This window comes from Peromyscus maniculatus, chromosome 12 (assembly GCF_049852395.1).
Source record: "Peromyscus maniculatus bairdii isolate BWxNUB_F1_BW_parent chromosome 12, HU_Pman_BW_mat_3.1, whole genome shotgun sequence".
Lineage (NCBI taxonomy): Eukaryota > Metazoa > Chordata > Mammalia > Rodentia > Cricetidae > Peromyscus > Peromyscus maniculatus.
This window is the reverse complement of record NC_134863.1, coordinates 80,972,543-80,998,521: the sequence shown is the minus strand read 5'-3', so window position 1 is coordinate 80,998,521 and position 25,979 is coordinate 80,972,543. Positions and strand designations below refer to the sequence as shown.

General features: G+C 41.9%; 2 protein-coding genes across 20 annotated transcripts in view; one reads left to right on the top strand and one right to left on the bottom strand.

Annotated features, from left to right (window-relative positions):
- The first annotated feature begins 290 nt into the window (after positions 1 to 290).
- On the top strand, positions 291 to 25,979 carry Donson (DNA replication fork stabilization factor DONSON). Of its 10 annotated transcripts, none has more exons than XR_013043870.1 (13): positions 294 to 661; positions 1,136 to 1,213; positions 2,364 to 2,567; positions 4,275 to 4,453; positions 5,847 to 6,025; positions 7,237 to 7,315; positions 7,412 to 7,516; positions 7,774 to 7,972; positions 9,190 to 9,402; positions 10,539 to 10,684; positions 20,028 to 20,323; positions 21,330 to 21,436; positions 24,973 to 25,979. XR_013043870.1 is itself a non-coding variant. In XM_076549215.1 (11 exons), the coding sequence occupies exons 1-10, from the start codon at positions 356 to 358 to the stop codon at positions 10,674 to 10,676; spliced, it is 1,680 nt and encodes a 559-aa protein (XP_076405330.1). In that variant the 5' UTR covers positions 293 to 355; the 3' UTR covers positions 10,677 to 10,684; positions 24,973 to 25,104. The 10 variants fall into 10 exon arrangements, 7 of the variants coding, with proteins under 7 accessions (XP_076405332.1, XP_076405330.1, XP_076405331.1 ...); XR_006062675.2 differs by lacking the exon at positions 294 to 661 and adding an exon at positions 664 to 1,059; XR_013043871.1 differs by lacking the exon at positions 294 to 661 and adding an exon at positions 666 to 1,059 and having other exon boundaries at positions 7,237 to 7,306; positions 24,973 to 25,301.
- The window catches only part of Son (SON DNA and RNA binding protein), a 34,362-nt gene continuing 20,001 nt past the window's right edge, over positions 11,619 to 25,979 (bottom strand). For 3 of the 10 annotated variants that reach the window (XM_006983552.3, XM_042259543.2, XM_016002110.3), the window contains 6 exons: positions 21,143 to 21,253; positions 20,015 to 20,131; positions 15,927 to 16,074; positions 13,409 to 13,480; positions 13,186 to 13,301; positions 11,619 to 12,685 (listed from right to left, as the gene is read on the bottom strand). In XM_006983552.3, coding sequence (XP_006983614.1) covers positions 12,527 to 12,685; positions 13,186 to 13,301; positions 13,409 to 13,480; positions 15,927 to 16,074; positions 20,015 to 20,131; positions 21,143 to 21,253 — 723 coding nt within the window. In that variant the 3' untranslated portion in view covers positions 11,619 to 12,526. Of the gene's footprint in view, positions 12,739 to 13,185; positions 13,302 to 13,408; positions 13,481 to 15,926; positions 16,075 to 16,709; positions 19,892 to 20,014; positions 20,132 to 21,142; positions 21,254 to 25,979 lie in introns of those variants that run through there. The other 7 variants (XR_013043865.1, XR_013043863.1, XR_013043864.1 and 4 more) reach the window with 7 other exon arrangements.

The following is a 25,979-nucleotide window of genomic DNA, read 5'->3' as shown; positions in this document are numbered from 1 at the left end:
TTTGCACTCAGGCTCCCCACCCGGGGCTGACCCTGTCCTCACTGCAGACTAAAGTAGTGTTGATTCGTTTCCGTGCCTTCGGGGATGCGCGCTGGTGACGTTTTCTCGGCGACGCCCCGCCTCGCAGCAGAACCGCTGAAGGAGCGCCCCGGGGCTGCACGCGCCGGCCGGAAGCGGCTACCGAGCAAGCTGTTGGGAGGGGCGGGGGCGGCCAGGCGCGCATGCTCTGGCGGGGCGGGGCCGCGGCGGGGCGGGGCCTCCGGGCCCTCCAGTCCGCGAGCAGCGCGGGGCCGGGGCGGGGCCGGGGCGCGCGGGAAGCGCAGGCCGGGCTGCGGGGCCGCCTCGGCGCTGCGCAATGGCCGTCCCGCTGCCCGGCTACTCGCCCAGCTTCAAGAGGCCGCCCGAGATCGTGCGGCTCCGCCGGAAAAGGTCTCGGAGCCAGGGCGCCGCCGTGCCCTCCGCGCTGCCGGAGCCCGCGCCCCGCCGCGCCGCGCTGGCGGCCGGGCTGCCCCTGCGCCCCTTCCCGACCGCGGGCGGCAGAGGCGGCGCCGCCGCGGCCGTCCCCCGCAGAAACCCTTTCGCCCGCCTGGACAACCGGCCGCGGGCCGCCGACGAGGCCCGCGAGGAGCCGTCCCGTGGTCCGCAGGGGGCTCCGGACTCGGTGAGTCTCGGCGCGGGGCAGCCGGGCTCAGCGGTGGGAATGGGCGCGAACAGCCGCCGCAGCCCCCGCAGGGTCCTGGGGTAGGGGCGGGCGGGGGCCCTGGAAACCACCGGGGAAGGTCGCTGGAAAAGTCCTCGGACACCCCCTCCTGCAAGGCGGCTGGCGGGGCCGGCTCCAGAATCTGCCCTCTCACCATCCTTCCGTTCAGTCGGGCTCTCGGAATGGCTGGCCGCGGAGACTGTTGAGGGTGGAGGGGTCAGAATCGACAAGTGTTGATCCCTTCGGTCTAAGACTCAGGACTTGTCAGTTATTTAATGTGCTGGTCCAGCACACTGAAGGGAAACACGTTGGTGGTCTCTGGATTTAGCCCCCACTCTCCTGAGAGACTGCTCTGCCAGGTGAGGCCTGACATATTTAAAGCAAGTTCCCTCACCGCTTAAGTTTTAAAAGGACAACTTTTTTTTTAAACCTCAGCTTTTAGATTCAAATGGAGAAAATCATTTGCTGTGGAAGGAAGCGTCTCATGAAAGAACCGTCACCGAACTGTCCCAGGTACTTTTCCCAGCTACATTATTGTGTGGGCCACAGTTGTGTATGTGGAGGCCAGTCCCTCCACCGTGTGGGTCCAGGGCTGAACTCAGGTAGTCAGTCAGTCGAGCTCAGAGGCATGCGCCTCTAACTGCTGAGCCATCTTGATGGCCTAGCCCAGGTCATAGTTCTTAAGTAGGATTATAATGTATTTTCTAAGAAACGCACTTCTCAGTAGCATTTTGCTTGAAAAATTAGTTTCAATAACAAATTGGAAGTCCGGGGCTACCTCGGTTGGTAAAGTGCTTGCCTAGTATGCAGGGACCTCTGGGTTGGATCCCCAGCGTCACACGTGAAAGGGTGACAAGGAAGACTTGTCAGAAGTTTGCGATCGTGCTCAGTTCACAGATATTTGAGGTCTGGAACACATGAGACCCTGTCTCCAAAACGAAAGCAGAACCGTGGGGAATCATTTCCTTACAGGCGTTGTGGAATAGGTGTGGGCTGTGGGGCCATAGCCTGCCGACGCCTCCCTCCTGCGTGTGGAGCGCACTGGGGCTCCCCAGCTAGGACAGATACAGTCTGCCCCGGTGGGAACAGGCTACAAGAGGTCACAAGAGCCGTTCTAGCTCTCAGAGTCTTCCGGAGGCTGTCCCCTGGCAAGATACTGACTGCGATGTTCCTTGAGGGAAGCCTTACGATGTGGAGAATATGGACTTGAACAGCACCTGGACTGTAGTTTCCCCTTTTTTTTAACTTCAGGAAAACCTACCCAAGGTTGCTTAACCTGAGGGAGGAGCTTGGTGGTGGTCGCAGTGATTCAGGGGCTTACAAGATAGTTTTTAAATACTGGGAGCGTTTCTCCTTTGTGGTCTGTAGTACTAGATAGAACTGTAAAAACCAGCAAGTGAACTGGGACCCTGCAGCAGCGCCCCGCTGAACTCTTCGGTTAGCTAGCTCACTCACTGGGCCCTCTCCTTCCAGGCAGACCCCGAGGCTCAGTGGCCTCAGACCTCTCGTGGTGGCTTGCTTTACCTCCTTCAGACTCCTCAGGTGGAATATATTTTTAGTATTAGGCCATTTGTGAGTTTTGACATTTAGTGAGTAACTAGGGTCTTTGTAGTAAAAGAATTTTCTGGAAGTTCTAATTTTTGTGTTCTTTGTTTTCTAAAAGAGTCAGCATGTATCATTCTCTGAATCAGATGCAACTTCTTCAGAAGGTACTGAGTTACCTGCGGACTGGAGTATTAAAACCCGGCTCCTTTTCACCTCTTCTCAACCCTTTTCCTGGGCAGAGCATTTGAAAGCACAGGAAGAAGCCCAAGGTCTTCTCCAGCATTGTAGGGCAGCAGAAGTTACTTTACCCCAGAGTATACAGGTAATGAATGCCCGAAATGAAGTGTGTGTGTGGTGTGTGTGTGTGTGTGTGTGTGTGTGTGTGTGTGTGTGTGTGCGCGCGCGCACGCTCATTCAGGCAGGTCTCCTCTTCTCTCTTTGGAACAGGATCTCTGTGAGCGTGGAGCTCACATTTTTTAGCTAGCCTGCTGGGCAGCAACCCCAGCTCTCCCCCGTCCCTGCCTCCTCAGCGCTAGGGTTACAGGTATTCACAGGAAATCCAAACTTAAGTTCTTTTAACCGCTGAGCCTCACCCCAGCCCATTAGTCTGCTAGTGTTTCAGACTGAGTGTAGAAGGATCTGCCCTTAACATCCACACACTGCTTTCTGTTACGCTGCTCTTCTGACAGGTGTAGACTGCAAAAGCTGTCCGCCATCTCCCCAAAGGGTCAGTCAGGGTGCAGACAGGCAGTGTTCTTTGCAAACCACCCTTTTTGTAAGGCCTTTGAGAAAACATCAAAAGCTATTGAGTTACAATAGCTGATGACTTCGTACTGAGTTTTCTTACCTACGACAGACTCTGGGATTCTTTTTGGTGGGGGTGGGGGGTGTTGTTGTTGATGATGTTGTTTTTTTTCCTCCAGATAAGGTCTCACTTTGTAGCTCTGGCTGTCCTGGAACTCACTCTGTAGACCAGGCTGGCCTCAAACTCACAGACATAGCCTGCCTCCGCCTCCCGAGTGCTGGGATTGAAGTGTGTATCACTACACCCAACCGTACTCTGGATCTTAATACATTGAAGAATTCATGAGTTCTGGGAAGATCTCAGAGTAATTTAACTACCATGAAGCAGCTCATCAACACAAACTAGGTTGTAAAGGTTTACCTGAAATAGAACTTGAGACATATTTCTCAATAAATCAAGATGGTTTGTAGTTCACACTTACCCAGGTTTACTACTTTTCAGACTGTTTGCCTAGGGGGAGGATCCATCCTCTTCCCTGGCAGTTAAGTTGGTGCTCTCCTATGGGAAGAGCATGAGAACTCCCTACATGCACATCCCTCCTCCCGTCATCTGAATGCCTCAGGAAAGGCAGGGACAGAGTGTCTCATCTCTGTATATGTGCTCTTTCTGATGAATAGTTCAACACACTGTTTGCTGTCCAGAAAGCAAAGGTAGACTGCATCTTAACCTCTGTGACAGTTGCTAATATTTCCTTATAAAAATACTTAAGACTGTGAACTTGAAAGATGGCTCAGTGGTTATGGGAACCTACTGCTCTTCAGAGAACCTATCTTCAAAATGCAGGCACACATACAATTAAAAATAAAAATCTTTATCGGGCAGTGGTGGCACAAGCATTTAATTCCATCACTCGGGACCCAGGTGGATCTCTGTGAGTTTGAGGCCAGCCTGGTCTACAGAGTAAGATCCAGGACAGCCAGAGCTGTTACACAGAGAAACCCTGTCTAGAAAAACAAAAATAAATTTTTTTTTTTCGGGGAGGGAGTGTTTGAGACAAGGTCTCTCTACATAGCCCTGACTTTCCTGGGGCTCACTATATAGACCAGGCTGGCTTCACAGAGATCTGCCTTCCTCCCAAGCACTGAGATTAAAGGTGTTCTGCCGCTACTCCCAGCTCATCTTCTAAAATACTAGATTATATGATATGTCAGTGATATCAGTGTCTCCTATGAACTTTTATCTTTCTGATGAGTAACAATACCCACTCTCCCCGCTGGAATTTAGGATCCCAGACTCTGCACTGAGTTGCGTTGTGCCTTCCAGCAGACTCTTGTCTACTGGCTCCACCCTGCCTTTTCATGGCTGCCGCTGTTCCCTCGAATTGGAGCTGATAGGAAAATGGCGGGAAAGTCAAGCCCATGGTCACACGATGAGACCCTGCAGCATACGTTAATGAGTGACTGGTAAGATGAGTGGAGGTGTATGTGCGTTCCAGAGGATTCTCTAGGATTTGGGTGATATGGAAAGGACTAATGGTAGATGGCTCTGTGTGTTTCTGGACTTTGTCAGACACTGTTATTAATGGATTGAATCCATTCACATTTTTCCAGCTTCATCACTATCAAATGTCTAGTGTCCGTAATGGATAAATAGATAAGCCTAAGTCCTCAGTGTTGCTTCCCGTCAGTTGATGGCTTTTCTCACCAGAAGTTACTCAGAGTTTGCAGCTAGTTAGCAGTTTTGCTTGAGAGAGCGTGTGGTTCCATCCACACCGCGCTAGAGTCAGCAGCAGCACTCTGTACAGTTGCGGTCCTCTAAAGGAAGCCTCAGCTGCAGAAACCGGTTCAGTATTCGAAAGGTTAGGTTGGGCTTTTATCTACTTGTCAGGCTAAATTATGCAGAATTAAGTTTAAAGTATGTTAACACCTGACTTCTTCTACGGGAAAATACCAAATGGTGGGCGACGCCGGTGCAGCGGGAGGGCCCCGGGGGCCCAGGACTAGGAGGCCGCGGCTTCTGCGGAGGATTCAGCAGCGGTCTTAGAGGGACCACGGGGCTCATGGAAGTAAAGCTGAAGACAGGGCGTGGATCCCCGTCACCACGCTGGGCCGCCTGGTTAAGGACATAAAGATCAAGTCCCTGGAGGAGATCTACCTGTTCTCCCTTCCCACTAAGGAATCCGAGATCATTGACTTTTTCCTGGGTGCATCCCTGAAGGATGAGGTTCTGAAGATCATGCCAGTGCAGAAGCAGACTCGGGCTGGCCAGCAGTCCAGGTTCAAGGCTTTTGTCGCTATTGGGGACTACAGTGGTCATGTTGGTCTTGGTGTGAAGTGCTCCAAGGAAGTAGCCACTGCCATCCGAGGGGCCATCATCCTGGCCAAGCTGTCCATTGTCCCTGTGCGGAGAGGCTACTGGGGGAACAAGATTGGCAAGCCCCACACTGTCCTGTGCAAAGTGACAGGCCGCTGTGGCTCTGTGTTGGTGCTTCTCATCCCTGCCCCCAGAGGCACTGGCATTGTCTCTGCTCCTGCGCCTAAGAAGTTACTGATGACGGCCGGTATTGATGACTGCTACACGTCAGCCAGGGCTGCACTGTCACCCTGGGCAACTTTGCCAAGGCCACCTTTGATGCCACCTCCAAGACCTACAGCTACCTGACCCTCGACCTCTGGAAAGGTGTTCACCAAATCTCCTTATCAGGAATTCACTGACCATCTTGTGAAAACCCACACCAGAGAACCCAGGCTCCAGCTGTGGCCACCACTTAAGGGTTTTTATACAAGAAAAATAAAGTGAATTAAATCTGTTAAAAAAAAGTATTTTAACACCTGAAAATTTTCTTTTGCTTCACAGGTCTGTAAGTTTTACTTCCTTGTATAACCTGTTGAAGACCAAGCTTTGCCCCTTTTTCTACGTTTGTACCTATCAGTTTACCGTCCTGTTCCGGGCAGCCGGATTAGCAGGAAGTGACGTGGTCACAGCGCTCATATCTCCTACAACTAGAGGTTTAAGAGAAGCTATGAAAAATGAAGGTAATGGTTGAGGGTTAAAGAGAATCCCTCTTGCCTCAAATGCTGAACTTTTGGGACTGGAGAGATGGCTGCTCTTACAGAATACCTGGGATCGGGGTTGGGGCCCTGGGTTCGGTCCTCATCTCTGAAGAAAAAAAAAAGAATACCTGGGATCGATTCCCAGCACCCACATGGTGGCTAAAGCCTATCTGTAACTCCAGGTCCAGGGGATCCAGTGCCTATGCTGGCCTCTGAGCACCAGGCACACAGTGGTACGCAGACATAAGCACCTATACACATAAGATAGATAAATGTATTTGGTTTTTCGAGTCAGGGTTTCTTTCTCTGTGCAGTGTTGGTGCCTGTCCTGAAACTCGCTCTGTAGACCAGGCGGGCCTCAAACTCACAGAGATCCACCTGACTCTGCCTCCTGAGTGCTGGGATTAAAGGCTTGCGCCACCACTGCCCAACAAAATAAGGTATTTTAAAAATACTTTGAATTGTCTCTTACTAATTGGTTATCAATATTATTTTAAGAGATGTAGTACATTTTTTCAGAGTTGGTTTTTTTTTTTTTTTTCTTCCTGTTGGTCAAAGGGTCTCTCAAATGTAGCTGGAAGTTGATTGTGTTCCTTTTCTCTTTTTATTGGTTTTTCGAGACAAGGTTTCTCTGTAGCTTTGAATCCTGTCCTGGACTAGCTCTGTAGCCCAGGCTGGCCTCAAACTCACAGACCCACCTGCCTCTGCCTCCCAAGTGCTGGGATTACAGGCGTGCGCCACCACTGCCCAGCTGTGTTCTTTTTCTTACCTCTGAAGTAAAGTCACTGTCTTATTGAATATATTTTGCTTTTTAAAACATTTTTACATTTATGTCTTATTTTGTGTGCATGTGTGTGTTTCTGTGGGCACACACACACCATGTCACACATGTGGAGGTTAGAGTAGCAGTCATTTCTGCCACCATGGGAGTTCCAGGACGTGAACTTAGGTGTCCTAAGACTAGACAGAGTCCTCCGACTGAACCATCTCACCAGTTGTAGTTCTCTGAGAGTTCACATTATCTAACCTCCCCCTTTAATAATTGTGAAGCTGGATTAGCCTGTCAGCTAGTGGGTCAGCAGAGGGAGGGAAGGGTAGAGACAAGTCCCTTTAATAGAAAACCTCATCTGGATACCAGTAGGTGGGACACTGGTTAATTGAAGAAAGCCGAGTTGTTTTCTTTTCTGATGCAGGTATTGAATTTTCTCTGCCTTTGCTAGAAGCAAGTGGCTGTAAGAAGAAAGTAGGAGAAGCAAACCTGGAGTACGATGAGTATGGAATTACATAACCTTTTACATTTTCACTCATTTCTGAGTTCCTAAAAGCACCCACTCTGGGAATGTGTGCCTCTAACCAGCAGTTTCCTAGGGAGCAAGCGGCCAGCGATGAAGATGAAGAGGAGAGCTTGTCTTGGCTGGAAGAGATAGGTGTGCAAGATCAAATTAAAAAGCCAGACACGATCTCTATCAAGCTGTATCCTTTCTGTTGCTAAGAACCTCAGTGGAGTTACTGGTTTAGCACTGAAGTAAAGACAGTCCATGTTGGTCATGTACAAAGTTGTTGTTGGTTCTCTCTGCCACATTCAGATGGCCAGCATTTCATTCAGACTTGTGAAATGGGACAAGGAGCCCCCGGGCATCTGGAATCCAGGCAACTATCTGCACTAGTGTAGGGTTTTTATTTTTTGATGTTTTTGGTTTTTTGCTCTTTCCTTGATTGTCGTTTTTCAGACTGAGGGAAAAACATGAAGTACAAGTGGATCACAGGCCCGAGTCTGCTGTGCTGGTGAAAGGGCCCAACGCTTTCACATTGCTCAACTTTTTGATCAACTGCAAGAGCTTAGTTGCCACCTCGGGTGCCCAGGCAGGCCTCCCTCCGACCCTTTTATCCCCGGTAGCCTTTCGAGGTGCCTCAATGCAAATGCTGAAGGTGAGCAAGCACCTCCTTCTCCTGCCGCCCAGTTCTTAGTGTAGAGTTCCAGTGTTTAAAGGGGCACGCTGGACTTCTGTTCTTGGTTTGCGTTTAGAAAGACCAGGCTCTTGGTGTCGTCGCTCTGGCTGTCCTGGAACTGGCTACATAGACCACTCTGGTCTCAAGCCCACGGAGATCCACTTGCCTCTGCCTCCTGAGTGTTGGGAGTAAAGGCATGTGCCACCATGCCTAGCTCAAATTTTCAATTTTTAAAAAATAATTCTAGGTAGGGCCTGGAGAGATGGCTCAGTGTTCAAGAGCACTTGCTGCTCTTGCAGAGGACCCAAGTTCGGTTCCCAGCACCAACATGGTGGCTCTCAGCCATTAGTAAGTCCAGTTCCAAGAGGTCTGATGGCCTTCTTACCCCTACAGGTATCAGGCACAACGTGATGGCCACACCTTTAATCCCAGTACTTGGGAGGCAGAGGCAAGCAGATCTCAATGAGTTTGGAGATAGCCAAGGCTACATAGTGAGACCCTGTCTCCAAAAAAAAAAAGTTATACACGTGAATCTTTGAAAATGTCTAATTGTTCTACCATACTATGGACTTCGTTTTTCAGCACTTAGATTGAACCAGGAGTTTGGGGCATATTGGCAAACATTGTATGCTGAGCTACATTCCCAGTAGTTTTACATGAAACCCTGTCTCAGAATATGTATGTATTTTACATATGTACATGAAAACACAGGAACTATGTCAGCTCCCTTTTACTTGTTTGCCTCTAAGACAGGGTCCCATAAGCCTCAATCTCACTGGTGGAAGATGACCCTGAATTCTTGGCCCTCCTGGCACCCCCTCCCAAGGGCCAGAATTACAGGCGTGAGCCGCTGTGTTCAGTGACTTTTGTGATTTTTTTTCCCCCCCATACTGGATAAATTATAACTGGTAACAAAACACTTGGGTGTTCACATCCTCCCTTGTCATTTAAGAAAACGTTCTTTAATCCCATCTCATGTATGTGCCAATGCAATCACATACCCAAAAATAGTGACAGGTCTCAAAAATGGGGAAATTGAAGCAACCTGTTAAGTATTATGTTGTAGTCTCAGGAAACAAAGTAGTTCCTGTTTCTTATCAGAAGAAATCCCAAATAAAAATATACTGAACACATCTTCAGCTAAGGGACAAAGTGAGGTATGATCCTAATTGTCTTTTTCTTTAAATTTTCTGAAGGCACGAAGCATTAATGTCAAGACACACGCTCTTTCTGGATACAGAGATCAGTTTAGTTTAGAGATCACGGGTCCCATCATGCCTCATGCTCTGCATTCTGTGACCATGCTACTCCGATCTTCACAGAGAGGGTCATTCTCTGCTGGGATGTATGCACATGAGCCTACTGCTGTATTCAATGTCCGCCTGCCACTGGATGAAGACCTGCATAGAGTAAGTAGACTCAGTTGTAGCTTGTATTCTCTTGCTGCGAAAAAGGTCACTCATGATAGACCAAATTTGTATCAAGTTAGAAAGCAAGTCATGAATTAAGGAATTCAAGCAATAGTAAAAACTTCAAAAACCTAGAAAGTACTAACTGTCCTCACAACTGAGTTTAGTAATGCCTGATTCCTCTGTAGTTTATGGAAACACGATTTACTACAGGTTTTTTGTTCTTCTGTGTGCATGCTGTTTGCAGTTTTACATGGGCTCACACAGCGAAGCCTGGGGTTCACGACTTGTACTGCACCCCTCTTCCACCTTATTCAAGGCAGGGTCTTTTAATAAGCCAGAGCACACTAACGTGGCAGGTCTTAGCAGCATCTGCAGAGGCTGGACCTGCAGGTGTTCCACGTCTGCCCAGCGTTTGTGCAGGTTCTAGACACCGCATCTCTGGTCGTCACACATAGCAAGTGCTCAAATACTGAGCTATCTCCCAGGCCCACGTAACTCACTTCCTTGGAAGTCTAGCCATCTTTAGACTTTGTGAAGAAAATTTAAGTTTTTGAGTTTTGTTTTGCTTTAATTTATGTATTATGTATACTGTGTTCTGCCGCATTTGTCCATGTGGGCCAGAAGAGGGCACCAGATCTCACTATAGATGGTTGTGAGCCACCATATGGTTGCTGGGAATTGAACTCAGTTCCTCTGGAAGAATAGCCAGTGCCCTTAACCTCTGAGCCATCTCTCTAGCCCAGTTTAACAGTTCTTAATTGACCTGGTACCTGTCACATTCAATAGGCTTGTAAAAATAAGATTCTATTAGTTTTTTCAAACTATAGAAATTGTTAGGATCAACTTTGTAGCCATGATTTTATTAAGTGAATGAGCCATGTATTTGCCCATCTTTTTTTGTTTTTTGAGACAGGGTTTCTCTGTGGTGTTTTGGAGCCTGTCCTGGATCTTGCTCTGTAGACCAAGCTGGCATCGAACTCACAGAGATCCGCCTGGCTCTGCATCCCGAGTGCTGGGATTAAAGGCGTGCGCCACCACCGCCCGGCCTGTATTTGCCGGTCCTCATGGTGATTATTAAAAAGTCAGTGTTCAAGAACTAATGTGTTTATGGATGTGGATTTGTATTTCTGCAGAAAGTTGATCATAAGGACCTTGCTAATTGTGGGCTGCACCCCAAAACCCTGGAACAGCTAAGTCAAATACCATTGCTGGGGAAGTCATCCTTACGGAATGTGGAAATGAGTGACTACATCTATAATTGGAGATCCTGAACACCAAAGTAAGCCTAAAGGGAAACTGAGGAAAAGCTTCCTAGCAAGGAAGGAAATTGACAATTCTTAGGCCTCTGCCTCTTAAAAGTTCATTTTGGAAGAATATATTTTAAAATACTGAAATGTTTCTAAACATGAACTTTTTTTTTTTTTTTTTTTTTTTTTTTTTTTTTTTTTTTTTTTTTTTTTTTTTTGGTTTTTTCGAGACAGGGTTTCTCTGTGTAGCTTTGCGCCTTTCCTGGAGCTCACTTGGTAGCCCAGGCTGGCCTCGAACTCACAGAGATCCGCCTGGCTCTGCCTCCCGAGTGCTGGGATTAAAGGCGTGCGCCACCGACGCCCGGCTAAACATGAACTTTTTACATTAACTTTTTTTACATGCATTAGCATTAGGTTTAAAAATCAACATTTTGCTTTTATTATTTTCATACATTTTTCAGATCTGAAGATGTAAGTTGTGTCCTTAAACCTCAGATAACTTGAATGAGAATTCTATATCCCTTCAACTTAATTGTAACCTGAGTAGAACCCTGAATTAAAAGTGTTTCATTACAAATGAGAAATTGAATTCCCTGTACAAGCATGACTTCATTGAGAGTGATGACAGGAAAGGATCTGGTGTACCTTAGACCAGCAACAGCAGGTTCTGTGCAGACACTACTTACTGCACAGCTGACTGCTGGTGCCGCCCGCCATGGTCTCCACTTCTAGTGCCTCTTCTCAGGACACTCACTCATGTTCTTCTGTCAGACCGTTTGTTTGTAGGGTGGTTTGTACCTAAGTGTTGGTCAGTTACTCAGTATGCTTCAGGTAGTCTGTGTGTTTGCATGTGTGTATAAAATTCAGCATTTTTAAATAAACGTGCATAGAAGTCACAAGTATTGGGTAACAAATAGTAGTACTTAGTTATGTGTGTTCCATAAAGCCAGAGAATAAGACACCACATTTATTCCAGAGAAGGTTGTATTTGGGCCTTAAGCTTTTGAAAATAAAGTTTAGAGACATAGCATATGAATACCACTGTAATACACATGAATATTCTATCAGACCCTAAAAAATTAACATAAACTTAAACTTTCTCATAGTCAACAAAATAGTGGCTAGTTGCCAATTTTTATTAGATAAGTTGGTTACAGCATTTTTATTATTTACGTCTATCTAGGTGTAGCTGAAATTCAAAATGCACATCAAAGTAAAACTATATCACAACTCAAGCCATACTAAATATGTACTTGGCCTCTGAAGTAAAATTCTAGTTGGACTTCCATTTTGACTCCCTTCTTATGACCCAAGTGGCTTTAATGGGAATGCAGTATTTAGTGCTGATCAAGACACAACATATCACTTTCTTTTCATAACCTCTACAAAAATTTAAGGGGAGATGGTGGCATTAGCCCTGTGGAACAGATCTTGCTTCATTACCTTAATAACACTGGCCCAGTATCTGTCCAGCAGAACCCATTGTGAAATAGTACAAGGTGCACAGCCCTTCACTGATTACAGGCAAGTGTTACAGCAGCCTAGCCATAGGAAGGGGAGTTACATCATAGTACAAAATACAGTATAAAAGCGTTATTTAACATTCCACACTGAATATTACTGATGCCTTCAAACAGTTGTTTTGATGTTAGCCACTTAAACAAATACATCACTAAGGTAAACAATATAAACATACCAAAACCCTGTATGGTTAAATACAATTTCCATGGTACAAAAACCAAAGCCTGGAGATGTTTGTACAGATTGCTTTTTATACACAATGTCTTAAATTGTGAAATATTTACAACATTAAGGAGGAGATACATTGTGATGCAGAGTAAAATTATCTGAAATGATTAATATAAAACCTCAATCTATCTACGTGAGGCACTCCTGAAGCAAGTGGCATTAGCCATGAGGTCCTTTGGTACAAGGCCCATTGCTTGAAGAACCACAGTAGCTGCTGTGGCTTTAGCATGCTTCTTATTAGGGCTGGCAAAGCTGGGCTGGTAAGCGCTTCCATTTATCAATACCTATTCAAGAAAAACATACAATTGGGCTGGTAAGGGCTTCCATTTCTCAATACCTATTCAAGAAAAACATACAATAAGAACAGCATCAAACTTTAATATCTATTAGCTTTGTACTTTTTCACTAAATTCTAAAATTTATAAATTATAAACCCCAAATTATATAAAAATTAATCTCAGCCCAGAAACAGTAAATGATTTAAAGGAAACTGCAAAGTAAGTGCAGGTCTCCACATTTAAAAATAAAAAGCACTAATAAAAATATTAGTTACCCCCACCTTCCCCTAGAAAATACCAAATGTTAGCCAGAATTTGTCCATCCATACCCTCCCCTTTAATTTTCTAAAAGATCATTTATTTATACATTAAAGTACCCTTCTAAGTTTAAAAACCCATTTTACCCACACATATGCACATCTGTAACCCACCCCCAGATACAGCCCACTGTAGTTGTATCACACTTATCCCTTAGCCCTCTAATTAGTATGTAAGTTCATATTTACCCTAAAGAGAAAATGTTTGCGATGATCAGGGCCACTATCATGGACCAAGAGAAATTCAGGTGGTTGCCACCTTCTTTTATTACAGATTTCCATCAAGGCAGACACAGGATGTTTGCCTGTAGAGAGAAAAACAACAAGTTATAAGATTTCCACCAACTTTGCAACAACTTAGGGCTTCAAGATGTGGGTGAGGCAAGAAGAATTCAACAGGCTTTGTTCTCACCTGACAAGTCTTTCATTGCAGCAGAGAAGTTCCCAGACCTCTTTTGTGCTCTTTCTCCTACTGCAACAAGACCTTTAAAGAGAAAGGCAAATTTATAAGATTTTTTTTTTATTGTAATAGATGGGAAAAACACCTCCCACTGCTGAAACTTGCATGCCTTCAAATAAAATACTCAGATTTATATCAAAAGGGACTTTCTGTTTTCCCACTTCAGTTTATGAAAACATACTTAAGGGGCTAGGGGAACAGCTCAGTCACAAAGCACTGCCATAATAAGCATCTGAGCCCCACTTTTGAAAGCCACCTGTGCTGGCACACTCTTATACCTCCAGCACTGGGGCTTACTGGCCCCCCAGCATATCATTTGGTAGGCTCCAGGCCAGTGAGACCCTGTTTCAAAAATCAAGGTGGATGGTGCCTAAGGAATACCACAGGCTATTGATCTTTAACCTCCATGTAAGTGCACACAAATACAATGTGTGAGACTCAAGAGAAGTGTCATATAACTGTCAGCATCTCAGTCTTTCTTTTTTTTTTCCTACAAGCTTAAAAAAAGTTGGCTACTAACTGCAAGTAACTTTACAAATTCATCTTTTAAATTAGGTTATGAAGTTAAGGGTATGATCCCCACAAACCAAAGGCATAGACAGTAAAAAAGGAAGTGCCCCAATGATGAGATCATTTATCATAGGAAATACTTGATTTCTTAACAAATGTAACCCCCCTCCCTATATAAGTTTATTACATAGAAATTAGTAATGCTGTAAACCCCCAAACGGTGCTTTTCCCACTTTCCATGTGTCGTTAAACAACAAACTTTCCAGCCACTCCACTGTTAGTATATAAATCTCCCTCAAACCTGTTCTAGGAAACAACCACTATCTGAAAATCCACACATTATGTTGAGTAATTTCAATGTGGAGGCTCCCTAGAATCATACAATATTAATTGGATTCACAGATAAGTCTATTTTCCATACCCATTGAAATTTAACTCTAACTTATTGTTGAACTTCAAAATAAATCCAGTTTCTAAAAATCAGGCCTGGTAGCACATGACTGAAATCAAAGAATGTGAGAAGTCTTTGTTTTGTTTTTTCTAAGGTAGGATTTCTCTGTGTGGCTTTGGCTGTCCTGGGGCTCACTATATAGACGAGGCTGGTCACAGAAATCTGCCTGCCTCTGCCTCCAGAGTGCTTGAATGAAGTCTGTTTTTGTTGTTGTTGACAGAGTTTCTTTGCGAAGCCATGGCCGTCCTAGACCTTGGTCTGTAAACCAGGCTGGCCTCAAACTTAAAAAGAGATCTGCCCACTTAAACAAGTAATATGAGCTACCAACCTGTTGTGATTCTACTTTGAATGTTACTAGCTAGCTGTTAACTTTAGTTACTATGGGCATATTTCTAAAAGAGCTACCGCAATAACAATTCTGAGGAGCCCAAACAGGAGGTAATGAAGAACTAAAATTGCTGACCACAGATGATCTATGCTTTAACCTACAACACAAATACTAAACTTTAAAAAGATAAGCAAAAATGGTTTATGGAGTAGAAACTAATAGGAAATTAAGAAACTATGTAAAGTGTCTAAGAAGGATGTGAGGGAAAAAAAGAAAATCACACCTTAGAAATAAAGGCAAACAAATGAGCCAAGGACAGTGATGATACAGGCCTGTAATTCAAGCTCTCATGAGACAAGGCAAGATCATTGGAAGTTCAAGGCCAGACAAGACCCAGCAAGATCTTGTCTCAAAAGACAACCAAACAAGCCTGACAGATGGCTCGGGTAGGAACACCAGTCCTCTTTTGAGAGGACCCTGATTCCATGCATCTCTGCAGCTCACAACCATCTGTAACTTTAGTCCCTCTGCTGGGCTTTATGGGTACTGGACATATACAAGCTGCAAAAACAAACATGCAGACCAAATCTCCACATACATAAATCATTTGAAAAATAAAACAGATGCCGGGCAGTGGTGGCGCACGCCTTTAATCCCAGCACTCGGGAGGCAGAGCCAGGCGGATCTCTGTGAGTTCGAGGCCAGCCTGGACTACCAAGTGAGTCCCAGGAAAGGCGCAAAGAGAAACCCTGTCTTGAAAAACCAAAAAAAAAAAAAAAAAGAAAGAAAAAGAAAACAGACAACCAAACGATGGACCAGGATGGTGCTTCCACAGGTAAGGGTGCCTGCCAGTACCCACAAACCATGAATAAATGTAGCAAGAAAAAAAGGGCAAGCATGTGGTGGTCTCCATTAAGAACAAAAGAAATTTTTTTCTTAAACTTATTCAAAGCTCACAGATTTTCATAATTAACACAATGCAAGTTGTCATTTCAAAGTTCAAACTAGTATCTTCATCAATAGAAATCAGCTGCTATGTGTGAAAAATGTGTTAAAGGTTTCTCTAGCCAAGAGCTGTTCATTTGTCTCTAGTTCATGGTCACTAGGACCAAAATAAGGTTAACAATAAGTTAACACAACTCAACCTATTTTACCAAGTCTAAATTTCAGAAAGAACTTACCTTTCCGGTCTGTCTTAAAGTCCACGAGAATGGGCTCCTTGTTCCCTTCTTTGTTCTTGCCTAGCCCTTCTCCTTCTCTCCAGCCCATCTTTCTCATCAAGACAGCACCCATTCCTCCAGTTACTGGGGCTGCTCTTAAGAACTGATCCTATCCAAAGAAAAAAGGGAAGAGGCCCCCATTTTACAGTTAGAACGGAACTACCAAGTGAATGGTAACTTAAGAAAAAGAAATCTTACTTTACTTCTAGATCTGAAGTAGCATTATATTTAAATTCTTCTTCTATGCTCAATACACTCTGCAGCATATGTTCTAATGATAATTACCAACACTTTGAAAGTCAAATGGCAATTTTAACACTCGCCCCTCGGTGCCCCCCTCCAAAAAAAAAAAAAAAAATAACAACAACAACAACAAAAGAGCCACTCCTGTTTCCGTCCACTATTTAGGTTCACTGGTATCTCTTCTTAGCTTGCAAAATAAAAAGAAGGCAATGTTAAAACAGTCAATATTAGGATCTCAGGTATACCTCGTTTATGAATAAAGCCTAGAAATTATTTTAAAATAGTTTGCACACTGAAGCATACAGTTGTCATCCAGTTTTCTTCCCCATTCTACTATAAAGTATCAAATTTTTACTTAGAAAAAATCCCTATGAAAGAGTAAATTTACATGTAGTAAGTTGAAAATCAGTACATAAAATACCCTGAGTACACCAAATTTGAACTCTTCTACAACCTGGCTTGTTGTTAAAAGACTTAAAAACTCCTTAAATGTTTACATACCTAGGCCTCGGCAGCAGCAGTGTTGTGAATAGTACGGCTGGCACTGACCGGGGCAAGAAGACAGCTACAAGGATTTGGCCCTGAAACAAGTTTCCATACAGAGGGGTGAAAGTTCACAGGTTATTCTGTGAACAATCATCTCTCTCGTATCCAACCCACTGAACCATAATTTCCATCAAAGCAGCAAACCACTTAATGTCCTAAGCTGCACAACTGTGTGCATTAGCACGGTCAGCAGTCTTGGATGTTCCAGCTGAGAAATGTCCAGTGCCTCTTTAAAAAGGTATCAATGCACTATGAATTCTGCTGTTGATCTTTGTGGGTTTTTTTTTTTTCCTTTTTAATTGAAGCATCTCTAAACCATGTTTTATTTCCAATTATTACAACATTTTAGGCTAATGTTCTCTGCCAAATATATACCATGTCATTACAGAAAGTCAAATGTTTGGTAACTTAGCAAGCAAGTATGCATTACTTTTCCTTCTATCAGTAAGTTAATACTTAGAAGTGGTGTTTTGACACTGCAGTAAAATATATATATATATAAGCTCTGTTTCCCAGCTTTATAATTAAATGTTGGGGAGAAAACAATCCAGTGACATGTGACTAGACATTAAGTTCAACAAGGTGCTCTGATGGAAGGAGGCAGCTGTGGAGGTAAAAACATACCCCTGGTTCAGTTCCTTATTTGGTGCAGGCCATGCATTGTGGATGTATAAAGAGAAAAGTTAGCTGATGCTTGGGTATCAACTGCCTTGATGCTACACACCTAGAGTGACTTTACTTACTTCCAGGTTCATCTCCCCCTCTTTTCCAGGAAACACTCCTAAAAAAAAGGGCAACTGTACAGACAGAGTACAATATAAATCCCCAAGTAGCCCAGTTTTCCAATCCTGTTTGCTATTATATTAGCATCTACCTCTTTATCCAGTGTAAAAACCTGTCTTAATCCAGTGAGACCACAATAACCAACATTTTTATAAAATCAAATCCCAAATCATTTGAGAAAATAAAGGCCCTTTAAAATCAGTTAACTTTTAAATGTTTTACTGATAAATGAGTGTACCAATGAAATATTCCTCTTAATCTAAAAGTATTCTAAAACAAACTAAAGAACAGAGAGGGTATTGGTTGGTGTTTCCCTATGGTTTTTAATACAGGACAGTGCTGGGCCAAAAAAAGCCAAATGGCCATTTCCATATTTCCCAAACAGAATTAATGGGTATAGGTAGTACTTATGATAAATACCAATGACATTTTCAGTTGCCAAATGACTTCTAAATGTACCGACCTATCTACCTGAATAAAATAATGCTCCTCTGGTTTTCATTAAGCAGATATTCTCCAGCAATTCGTTACATAAGATCATTTTCCTATGAGTGTTGATTTCTTCTATAAAGTAAAGCTTAGTCTGATGAACACATAACTTATCAAAATAATTTGCTTCCCAGATTATATTCTATAAAAAATGTATAGCAAAATCATTTTAAAGGTTCTAGTAAACATTAACTACTTAAGTACATAGGGAGCCACTTGACTAAGTGAAGACTCACCTTGGAAATTCACTTATGTTTATCTGCTCTTTATACATAAACACAGAGCAGCAGTGGAAAACCTTCCAGAAGCTTCTACCTGGCAACGCACATGAACTATTACAAGTATAAACATTCAAAAACACTTCATGTCTAACTTCCTGCAATCCCAAGCACTCAGCTTCAAGACAGATGAATGAAGCAGGACTGAACATGTGGCTCTGGACAACTTGCTTAATGTCCAATGTCCCAATAAAGTAAACACATAATCCTTCCTACTAAGATGACAGCTATTTTTTAACTATTTTATAATTTATACAAAGTATTACTATATAAAATGAGTGCAATCATTAAAAATACTGCTAGCTTATCCCTTTTTTCCAAAACCAATGCCTAGGTACATACTCATTCAACTATGAAGATGTGTGATACCTTACATTAATTTGTTAATAAGAGAATCACAGGTAATGCTTGCTATAAAACTGTTCAAAGCACCCAAAATTTTATTTTTTGAAAAACCCACCTCACCCATGACTAGCACTCATTCCAATTCTACAGGTAATAGGTACCCATCACAGCACTGATTACCACTGTCTGAGGCTTTGATATGATCCTGTCTCCCACACCACGTGACACTTGGGAGACAGAAATTCCAAGGAATTACTTGCCCATGATCACACAAGGAGTCAGGAGTACAGCAGGACAAAGAAACCTTCCCCATCCAAGAGACCACGCAGCCTCCCAGTTCAGCACTGCTGTTGCCAGTACTCCTGAAACAAATTTCTCATCACCCATCCAACCAAACCACAGCCCTTCACCAGATGTCATGTCTTCACAAAGCCCCCTTTTAACCACCTAAGACTCCCCCAACAATGAGGTAGCCGTAGGTAGAGTTGACAAATCTCATTTCAGGAGTCTGAGATCCGGTGCACCTACATCTTCGTAGCATGAGATGTCCGTCCTCTCCTTTCATTTTAGGTCTTATATATCCTGTTTTTTCATGAAGTCAGTGGTTCTCAAATTGAGCCTGTGGATCACCAGAGGCCACCAGAACCTAAATGGTGGTCCACAGATAGTTATCTCCAGCCCATCCCACCCACCTACCCCCCTTCACAACTGCCCACCCCACATTCCAGCCACCCTCCCACCCCCTTTCAGTCCCATGGCAAGTTTACCACATGCAGTATTAACTAGGGCCTCCCAACCGCTTAATTGCATCTAACAGCTGACCACCATATAGGGACCTGGGGCTAGAAGTCACAAAGGAAGGGAGGAGCAAAGGTATTCATAAGCGGGTGCAGGCAGTAATGAGAGGACAAGGATAGAGGAATGGAATATCAGGGTGGCAAAGGGCTCTTGGGGGCAGTGATCCACCAAAACTAAACCTGCAATAAAGTATCCCGTGATGAAAATGTTTGAGAACCACTGCTCTGAAATGATTAGGTTAGTAGTCCAACAGGAACTTCGGAATATTCTGAACAGCACCTGGTACAGTTAGCATTCAAAACAGTTAAGCAAAACCACCCCCACTAAAACCAACAGCAAAAAATATGAAAAACAACCACCTCCAGATATAAAATGAGTGTCTACTGAGCCGAATGTATGCATTTGGTATCGTGTCAGGATTTCAGCCCATCTTCAGTGTCCATCCTGGAGCATATATACACATAGTAAACTTACTCAGGAACTTAGGTTAGTCACTTGCCTCTGCATTTTTAATGTATGATTATCAAAAAAAAAATTGAGCTTTGTATTTTTTGATAGTCTGTGTACCTTTTTAATCCAGGCTTGGGCACCAGTATTAGCCAGCTGTTCCTGTGTCAGGACTTGCACTCCCGTACTTCCTGTGAACTGCCCAGGGATAGAGTTCAACTGAGCCCAGGCATCAATCTGAAGAAAAAGAAGCCATCTTCATTAAGTAAAATTACTGATCTGATGAAAGTGCCACACTGGTAGTTTAATTCACTGAGGAAAAACGGTTTGGTTCCTAAAATAGCCAAATAATGATATATTTAAAGTTCAATGTTTTCCCAAGTCTTCCAGTTTTACAGCATTCAATGAAATCTACTAATGCAGAAGAAGGTATGAAGTTCATGTCTATGTCTAAAATTATCACTGTAATAATACTCATTCTTTAAAATATCAGATATATGAAAAATGTATGGCCAAAGATCTCTGCCTTTGACATTTGACCTCTCATAGAAATACCTTTAAAAATGTCATGCCAGTTAGATCTTTGATTCCTGTGAAATAATAATCTATATCTATCCAAGGTATAATGTAGAAAATGGTTAAAAACTGAAAAAGTAGACCATATCGCTCATCAACACCTACTGTGCTATAGACAGAATCAGGTGTCTTTCATATTGCATGTAATGCATATTTCATGTTGCATCTAATGCAATGTTACTTCTAACATAAACTGTTCCTACATAGATTTAGCATAAAATGAAAAGCTGTTTCCTTCCTGTTCAAAGCAGACTCTGGATTCATTATTATTGGGGTATGAACCCCAATTCCACTTACTAGTTGTGGATGCCAGCTGACTACTGTTGTAGCTCAGTTGGAGAATTAATAGTAGTACTACATGGAGTTGTTCTAGGCACTTAAGTGCACATCAGACTATAAACTCTGAGAGCAGGATGTATTTTCTGTTTTGTTCTCAAGAAATAGTTCTTGCCATAGTATACAATAAACATTTTCTTAGTTATTAGGTTTAAGTCATTTTTATTTAAAGTCATTTACTAAGAAAGAACAAAGTATAACAAGTATCGAGTATGAAACAGCATGTATAGACTTTGAGTCCAGTCCCAACTAACACAACCGAAAATGGTAATGGTTCCTCACAACTCAGCCATTTAGATAGTGAAATTCTCATTTAAAATTAAAAAAGCCACATACCCGTTCTTGAGCTCGATTTAACATACTCATGGCTTCAAGGTCAAATGCATTCTCACTGAGTCTCTTCTGAGCAAGTGCCCGTTCGCTCATTGCTGTTGAGATGTCCACAGGCTAAGAAAGAAAACATAGATAATTATCCCAAATTACCAGAGTCCCCTAATTCTCTCGGGTGCTTCTATATCTGTAGATGCTACATGTAAAAAAATAAACCACAGTCTATGTATTAAGATTCTTGGAAAATGAGAAGATTCGAAAGGCAAAGAGGGCACTCCTGGAAAATAGAAGACAATTAAGGTAAGTTAGTTATCACGTATTCAGAGGCAGAACTCAGTCCAAATTCTGATTTCATCAGTGTATTTTCTACAGTATCAACCTAAAACCATTGAGTTTCATTATGAACTCATTATCGGTAACCTGTAGATAAACTGTAGATCTGAATGGCTATAAATATTGTATTATGCTATACTCTTTTATCAGTTCACCTTACTCTACTTGATTATTAGCATAACTTCCAGGAGTAGTAAGCAAAGTCTGTAGATAAGCAAGCAGAACACCACTAGAGTCAACATGGCTTTTTACTCATCAGCAGGTTTCACAAGAGCACAGTTGGGCATGGATATGCTTTGTTCCTACAAACCCAGAATCTTAAAAATTATATTTAGTATATAGCTATTTTGAATGTACATACATTTATTACCATAATCTAGAAATAACACTGATTTTTAAAAGTGTTTAAGTCCTCCCCCCAAAATCCTATCGTCTACCTTTGACAACTTAGGCTAAGGTCTCATGAGGCACTCATAGTTCAGTGGTCGGAACGTGAGGTAAATCACCAGCATCCCAGATCTCTTAGACAGTGAAAGCATAGCCTCTTGTGCTAAGCAGAGGACGAAAACTAATATCATTTAACATCCTAGTGTTTTCCAGCTGTTCTACACAACAATTTTTTATAAAATGTTTATCTCATAGAAAGACTTACTGTTTTCACATACATGGGTTCTGCTTGGATTTTGCAAACATATCAGTAAAACAGTTTTTTTTTTTTAAATAAATAGAAGCTAGCAATAATTTCGCTGTGTACTGTGTATAATTCTTACAAAAATAAATCTATATACCAAAGGAAGCTTCAGGAGTAAGAATAATGTATAAGGAAGTGTCCTTTTCCCAACTTCAAATTCACTTATATATTATTCTAAGTTATCTTGATTAAAATTGTCCAAGACTCCTTTAACTAAATCATTTTTTTTTAAAAGTATACTTTTCTGGCTTATAATGCAAAAAAAAAAAAATGTAAACATAATTTGTGCCTATTAGACTACTTAATGTCAATGAAAGCTCTCACTTGCTTAGTTAACAGTATTATCCATGCTCTATTTATTCTTAAGGCCTACAAAAGTTAAGACAGCCTATGTAAAGTCGCACCAGAATACTAGAGTCACCTTTTGCTTTTACTGTTGACTTCTGGGACTCAAATCTGCTCCACGTGATTCCTGGGTCTTTCAATGTGAATATAGTTGTTTCAGACCAAAATTTCTATTTCCTAGGCCTACCTTGGATTTTACCTCAACTGTCAAGTGTAGATATTTTTGTTAGTGTAGACCCACCAAACAACCAAATGAGATACATAGTCATATTAGCCTTCTTAGACTTTGGCTTCAGAGCAATTTGCAAACCTATGGGTGCTGAGTCCTAGTACGTTTTTATTCTTAAAAGACTAAATGCTGAAAGACACTAGGGAAAACTTATTCCAATCAGAACCTTCCAATTTCCAACATATGGTTCCAACTTTATAGCCATAAAAATACACTTAGCTCCAAAAACTAAATCTTTCTAAGTAAAACAAAAAAAAAAAAAATTATCCTTTACAGGCCTATTTACCTACCACATTTTTCTTGTAAACTTTATCAAGAAATAACCTAAATACTCTTTCTATTCCCCAAATGAAACTCCCTTGACTCTCAGTACTATTTCATATTAAATTTACACTACTTCTTATTAAATCTATGTCTCACGTTTAATATAATAATCTTGACGTTGAAATAAATGACAACTATTTCCTAATACTTTTACTTTTCAACATTTGCATTTACTTTTCAACAGGCTCAGCAAATAAAGCAGGAAGTTTATACCAAAAATTTACTTAGGCTATTTTTAATGTGAAAATATACTCAAAATTGAGATAATCTAGATTATTTTAGGTTAGAAGGAATATAGCTCAGCTGGTTAATTCATATTATATGCTAAAACATAAAGGATTAAGTAACTATAGTTCCCAAAGCATTAATATTCAAGGATCAGATCAAATGTTACATAGCCTAATTAAAACACATAAAATAGAACAGGTAGCTGGGCATAGTGGCACACAGCTTTAATCCCAGCATTTAGGAGGCAGAGGCACATGGATTTGGGTTCAAGGCCAGCCTGAGCTATATAGAGAGACCCTGTCTTGAGAAAACACACACACAGTTAACACTTGGCATTTGAGAACTTTAGTGGCTGATGACTGCTTCATCGAAAAAAAAAAAAAAAAAAAAAAATTTAAAATCTTAACCAGCATTTCAAAAGAAACATGAGAAAGGTTCAAGGTCTCCCTCTATAAACTAAGAGATTTTTTTTTTTTAATCTGTAACACTATTGTCAATATCAACATGCTTTATTTCTTTTCCACTGACACGAGAACAGGTCAGTTTGCTTCCCAGTATATAAAATACACATCTGCAAAGTGACTGAGGGTGGCACTACTCTAGGTACTAGAGCAGAAATGCTGAATTCCCCTCGCCTAAAAGGAAAAAAAATGTACACATGGTGTCCTCAATTACAATTCTCACATTATTTAAAAAAAAAAAAAAAAAAAAGCAATCCCATTCCTTTCATCCTTATGTCAAGGAGATTACGGCTCCTCTACAGACTGCAGACATCAGGTCAGCACATTCATGTCCCATAATCACACACGGACACTTGAGTCCTTCTACATGCTTTGTACTTCACCTCCTCCAGTCACTCTACTCTCCCCCTGTGTGAAGCCCAGTGATTTCTACAACAAAAAATGTATCGTAAGAATTTTACAGAATGTCAGTGATTGATAGAAAAGAGCTAAAGGTAAGTGTGAAGGGCTAAATTGAATTCTTTTCCACACAGGTGACTGCAGGTTATCTCAAAAGGCATGAAAGAAACTCTAATAAAACAGCTAAAGAAAAAATATCCAGCCTATAAAGCATTAATAATACTCAACAAAAATTATTAAAATGCACCAGTTCATATGAAAAAGTGTCAACTTCAAAAAGCAAAGGCACATTAACATGGAACATCCCTAAGTCACTTTTTCAAATGAAATATGACTATTTTTATCATACAAAATTCTATACCATAATTGAGTTACTATAAAGAGATTAATATTTTTCTCCTTGTATGTAAGTATCTCAGAGAAATTCAGGGTTATCAGCCTATAAAGATCTAGGGAAAAGGAGAGTAAGTAACAAGTCTTGTACAATCTAGGAGTATTGTAATTGTAATTCAAGAACCTATACTTTCACCCCGGTTACAATTTCCATCCTTTTCCAAGAAGTTAGCTTTGATAAACTTCATAAACGAAGAATTTCCAATTTCAAGAGAATTTTAGCTATTAGAATGTAGACAGGAGCCAATCAACAAACCTAACACACTGCTTGAGACAGAAATGAATTAGTAATGACTCTAGTTATTACACCACCATTTGTGCATGTATACTCCCTCTAACCTATCCAGGAGCCTTTGCTAACCTTAGTAAAGAACTGTCCTTGGCGACTGGTTTTTTAACATTAATTCTCCAACTTTCTTTGTTTATAAATCAGATTCACACAAGTATCGTGAAAATTCTGTAGTCACTCCTTACTGAGGATGCTGCTGGCTGGTTTCTGGGAAGGAAGACGATGCTATGGCAGAGGGGACACCACCTGAGGAGTTCTTTTCCATAACATGGATTGACGCAGTTCTGTCCGTGTCATGTCAGCACACTCACGTGCAAGACAGTTGTGGGATCAGGGGTGACAACAAGGATATTTAAGCCCTTGTGAAGATATATTCTGTCATCTTTGCTAAAATGTTTTATGGTCAAGACTGAAGATCCCTAAACTTCAGTTATATTTATTAAAATTAAAACAAAAAAGGAGGATTTTAAAAATACTACCTCACCGTTTACAAAAAAAAAAAAAAAAAGAAATTTGCATTACTCTTAATAAAAAAAATCTCATTTGAAGCCCCACTGAAACCAGAAGGGTCAGTGCTCCTCTGATAGAACATCAACTCTACAAATATAGTACACTTAGATGGTAGTAACAAGCTGAGTAGTGTTATCAATTGTCAGCCTTCCTTGGGCGTCTTTAACACTGCTTCAGAAATGCATATATGACAGCAAAACCATCGTGTCTTTTCCTAGTTTGGAATTCTTTTCATCAGTCTACACTCTGCATCTATCTCCCCAGGAAACATTACGCTTTATTCATCTGACCCACTGGTCGGGCGTTCCTTTTGGTCCAGTGTTTCCGTCTTCTCTCAACACTGCCCCCTTAATTAGAATCTAACCTCTAGCGGGAGAAGAGGCTACAGCATCACTTCCAATGTTGAGACTGAAAATGGCAGTCAAATTTTAAATAATAAACTTTCTTGTTCAAAAAATATAATCAACATGCACTAAGCATTTTCCCCATGATTCAGCAGAAGCTAAAAATTATAATCCTTTTCTCAAGAAAATGTCAGAATTCTACAATATTTCTAAGTCTTTGCTACATAGGAGATTCTCTCTGGCTATAGTCTTCCCAGCTGTTTAAATGATAATCTGTAATAAACTACCGAAAGCATA

What these genes read in the sequence shown, in the direction of transcription:
- Donson (XM_076549215.1), top strand. Translation starts at nt 356, where the DNA reads ATGGCCGTCCCGCTGCCCGGCTACTCGCCCAGCTTCAAGAGGCCGCCC. An exon ending in CATACGTTAATGAGTGACTG is followed by an intron (nt 4,454 to 5,846) that starts GTAAGATGAGTG and finishes TTTGCTTCACAG; the next exon opens with GTCTGTAAGTTTTACTTCCT. An exon ending in GACACGATCTCTATCAAGCT is followed by an intron (nt 7,517 to 7,773) that starts GTATCCTTTCTG and finishes GTCGTTTTTCAG; the next exon opens with ACTGAGGGAAAAACATGAAG.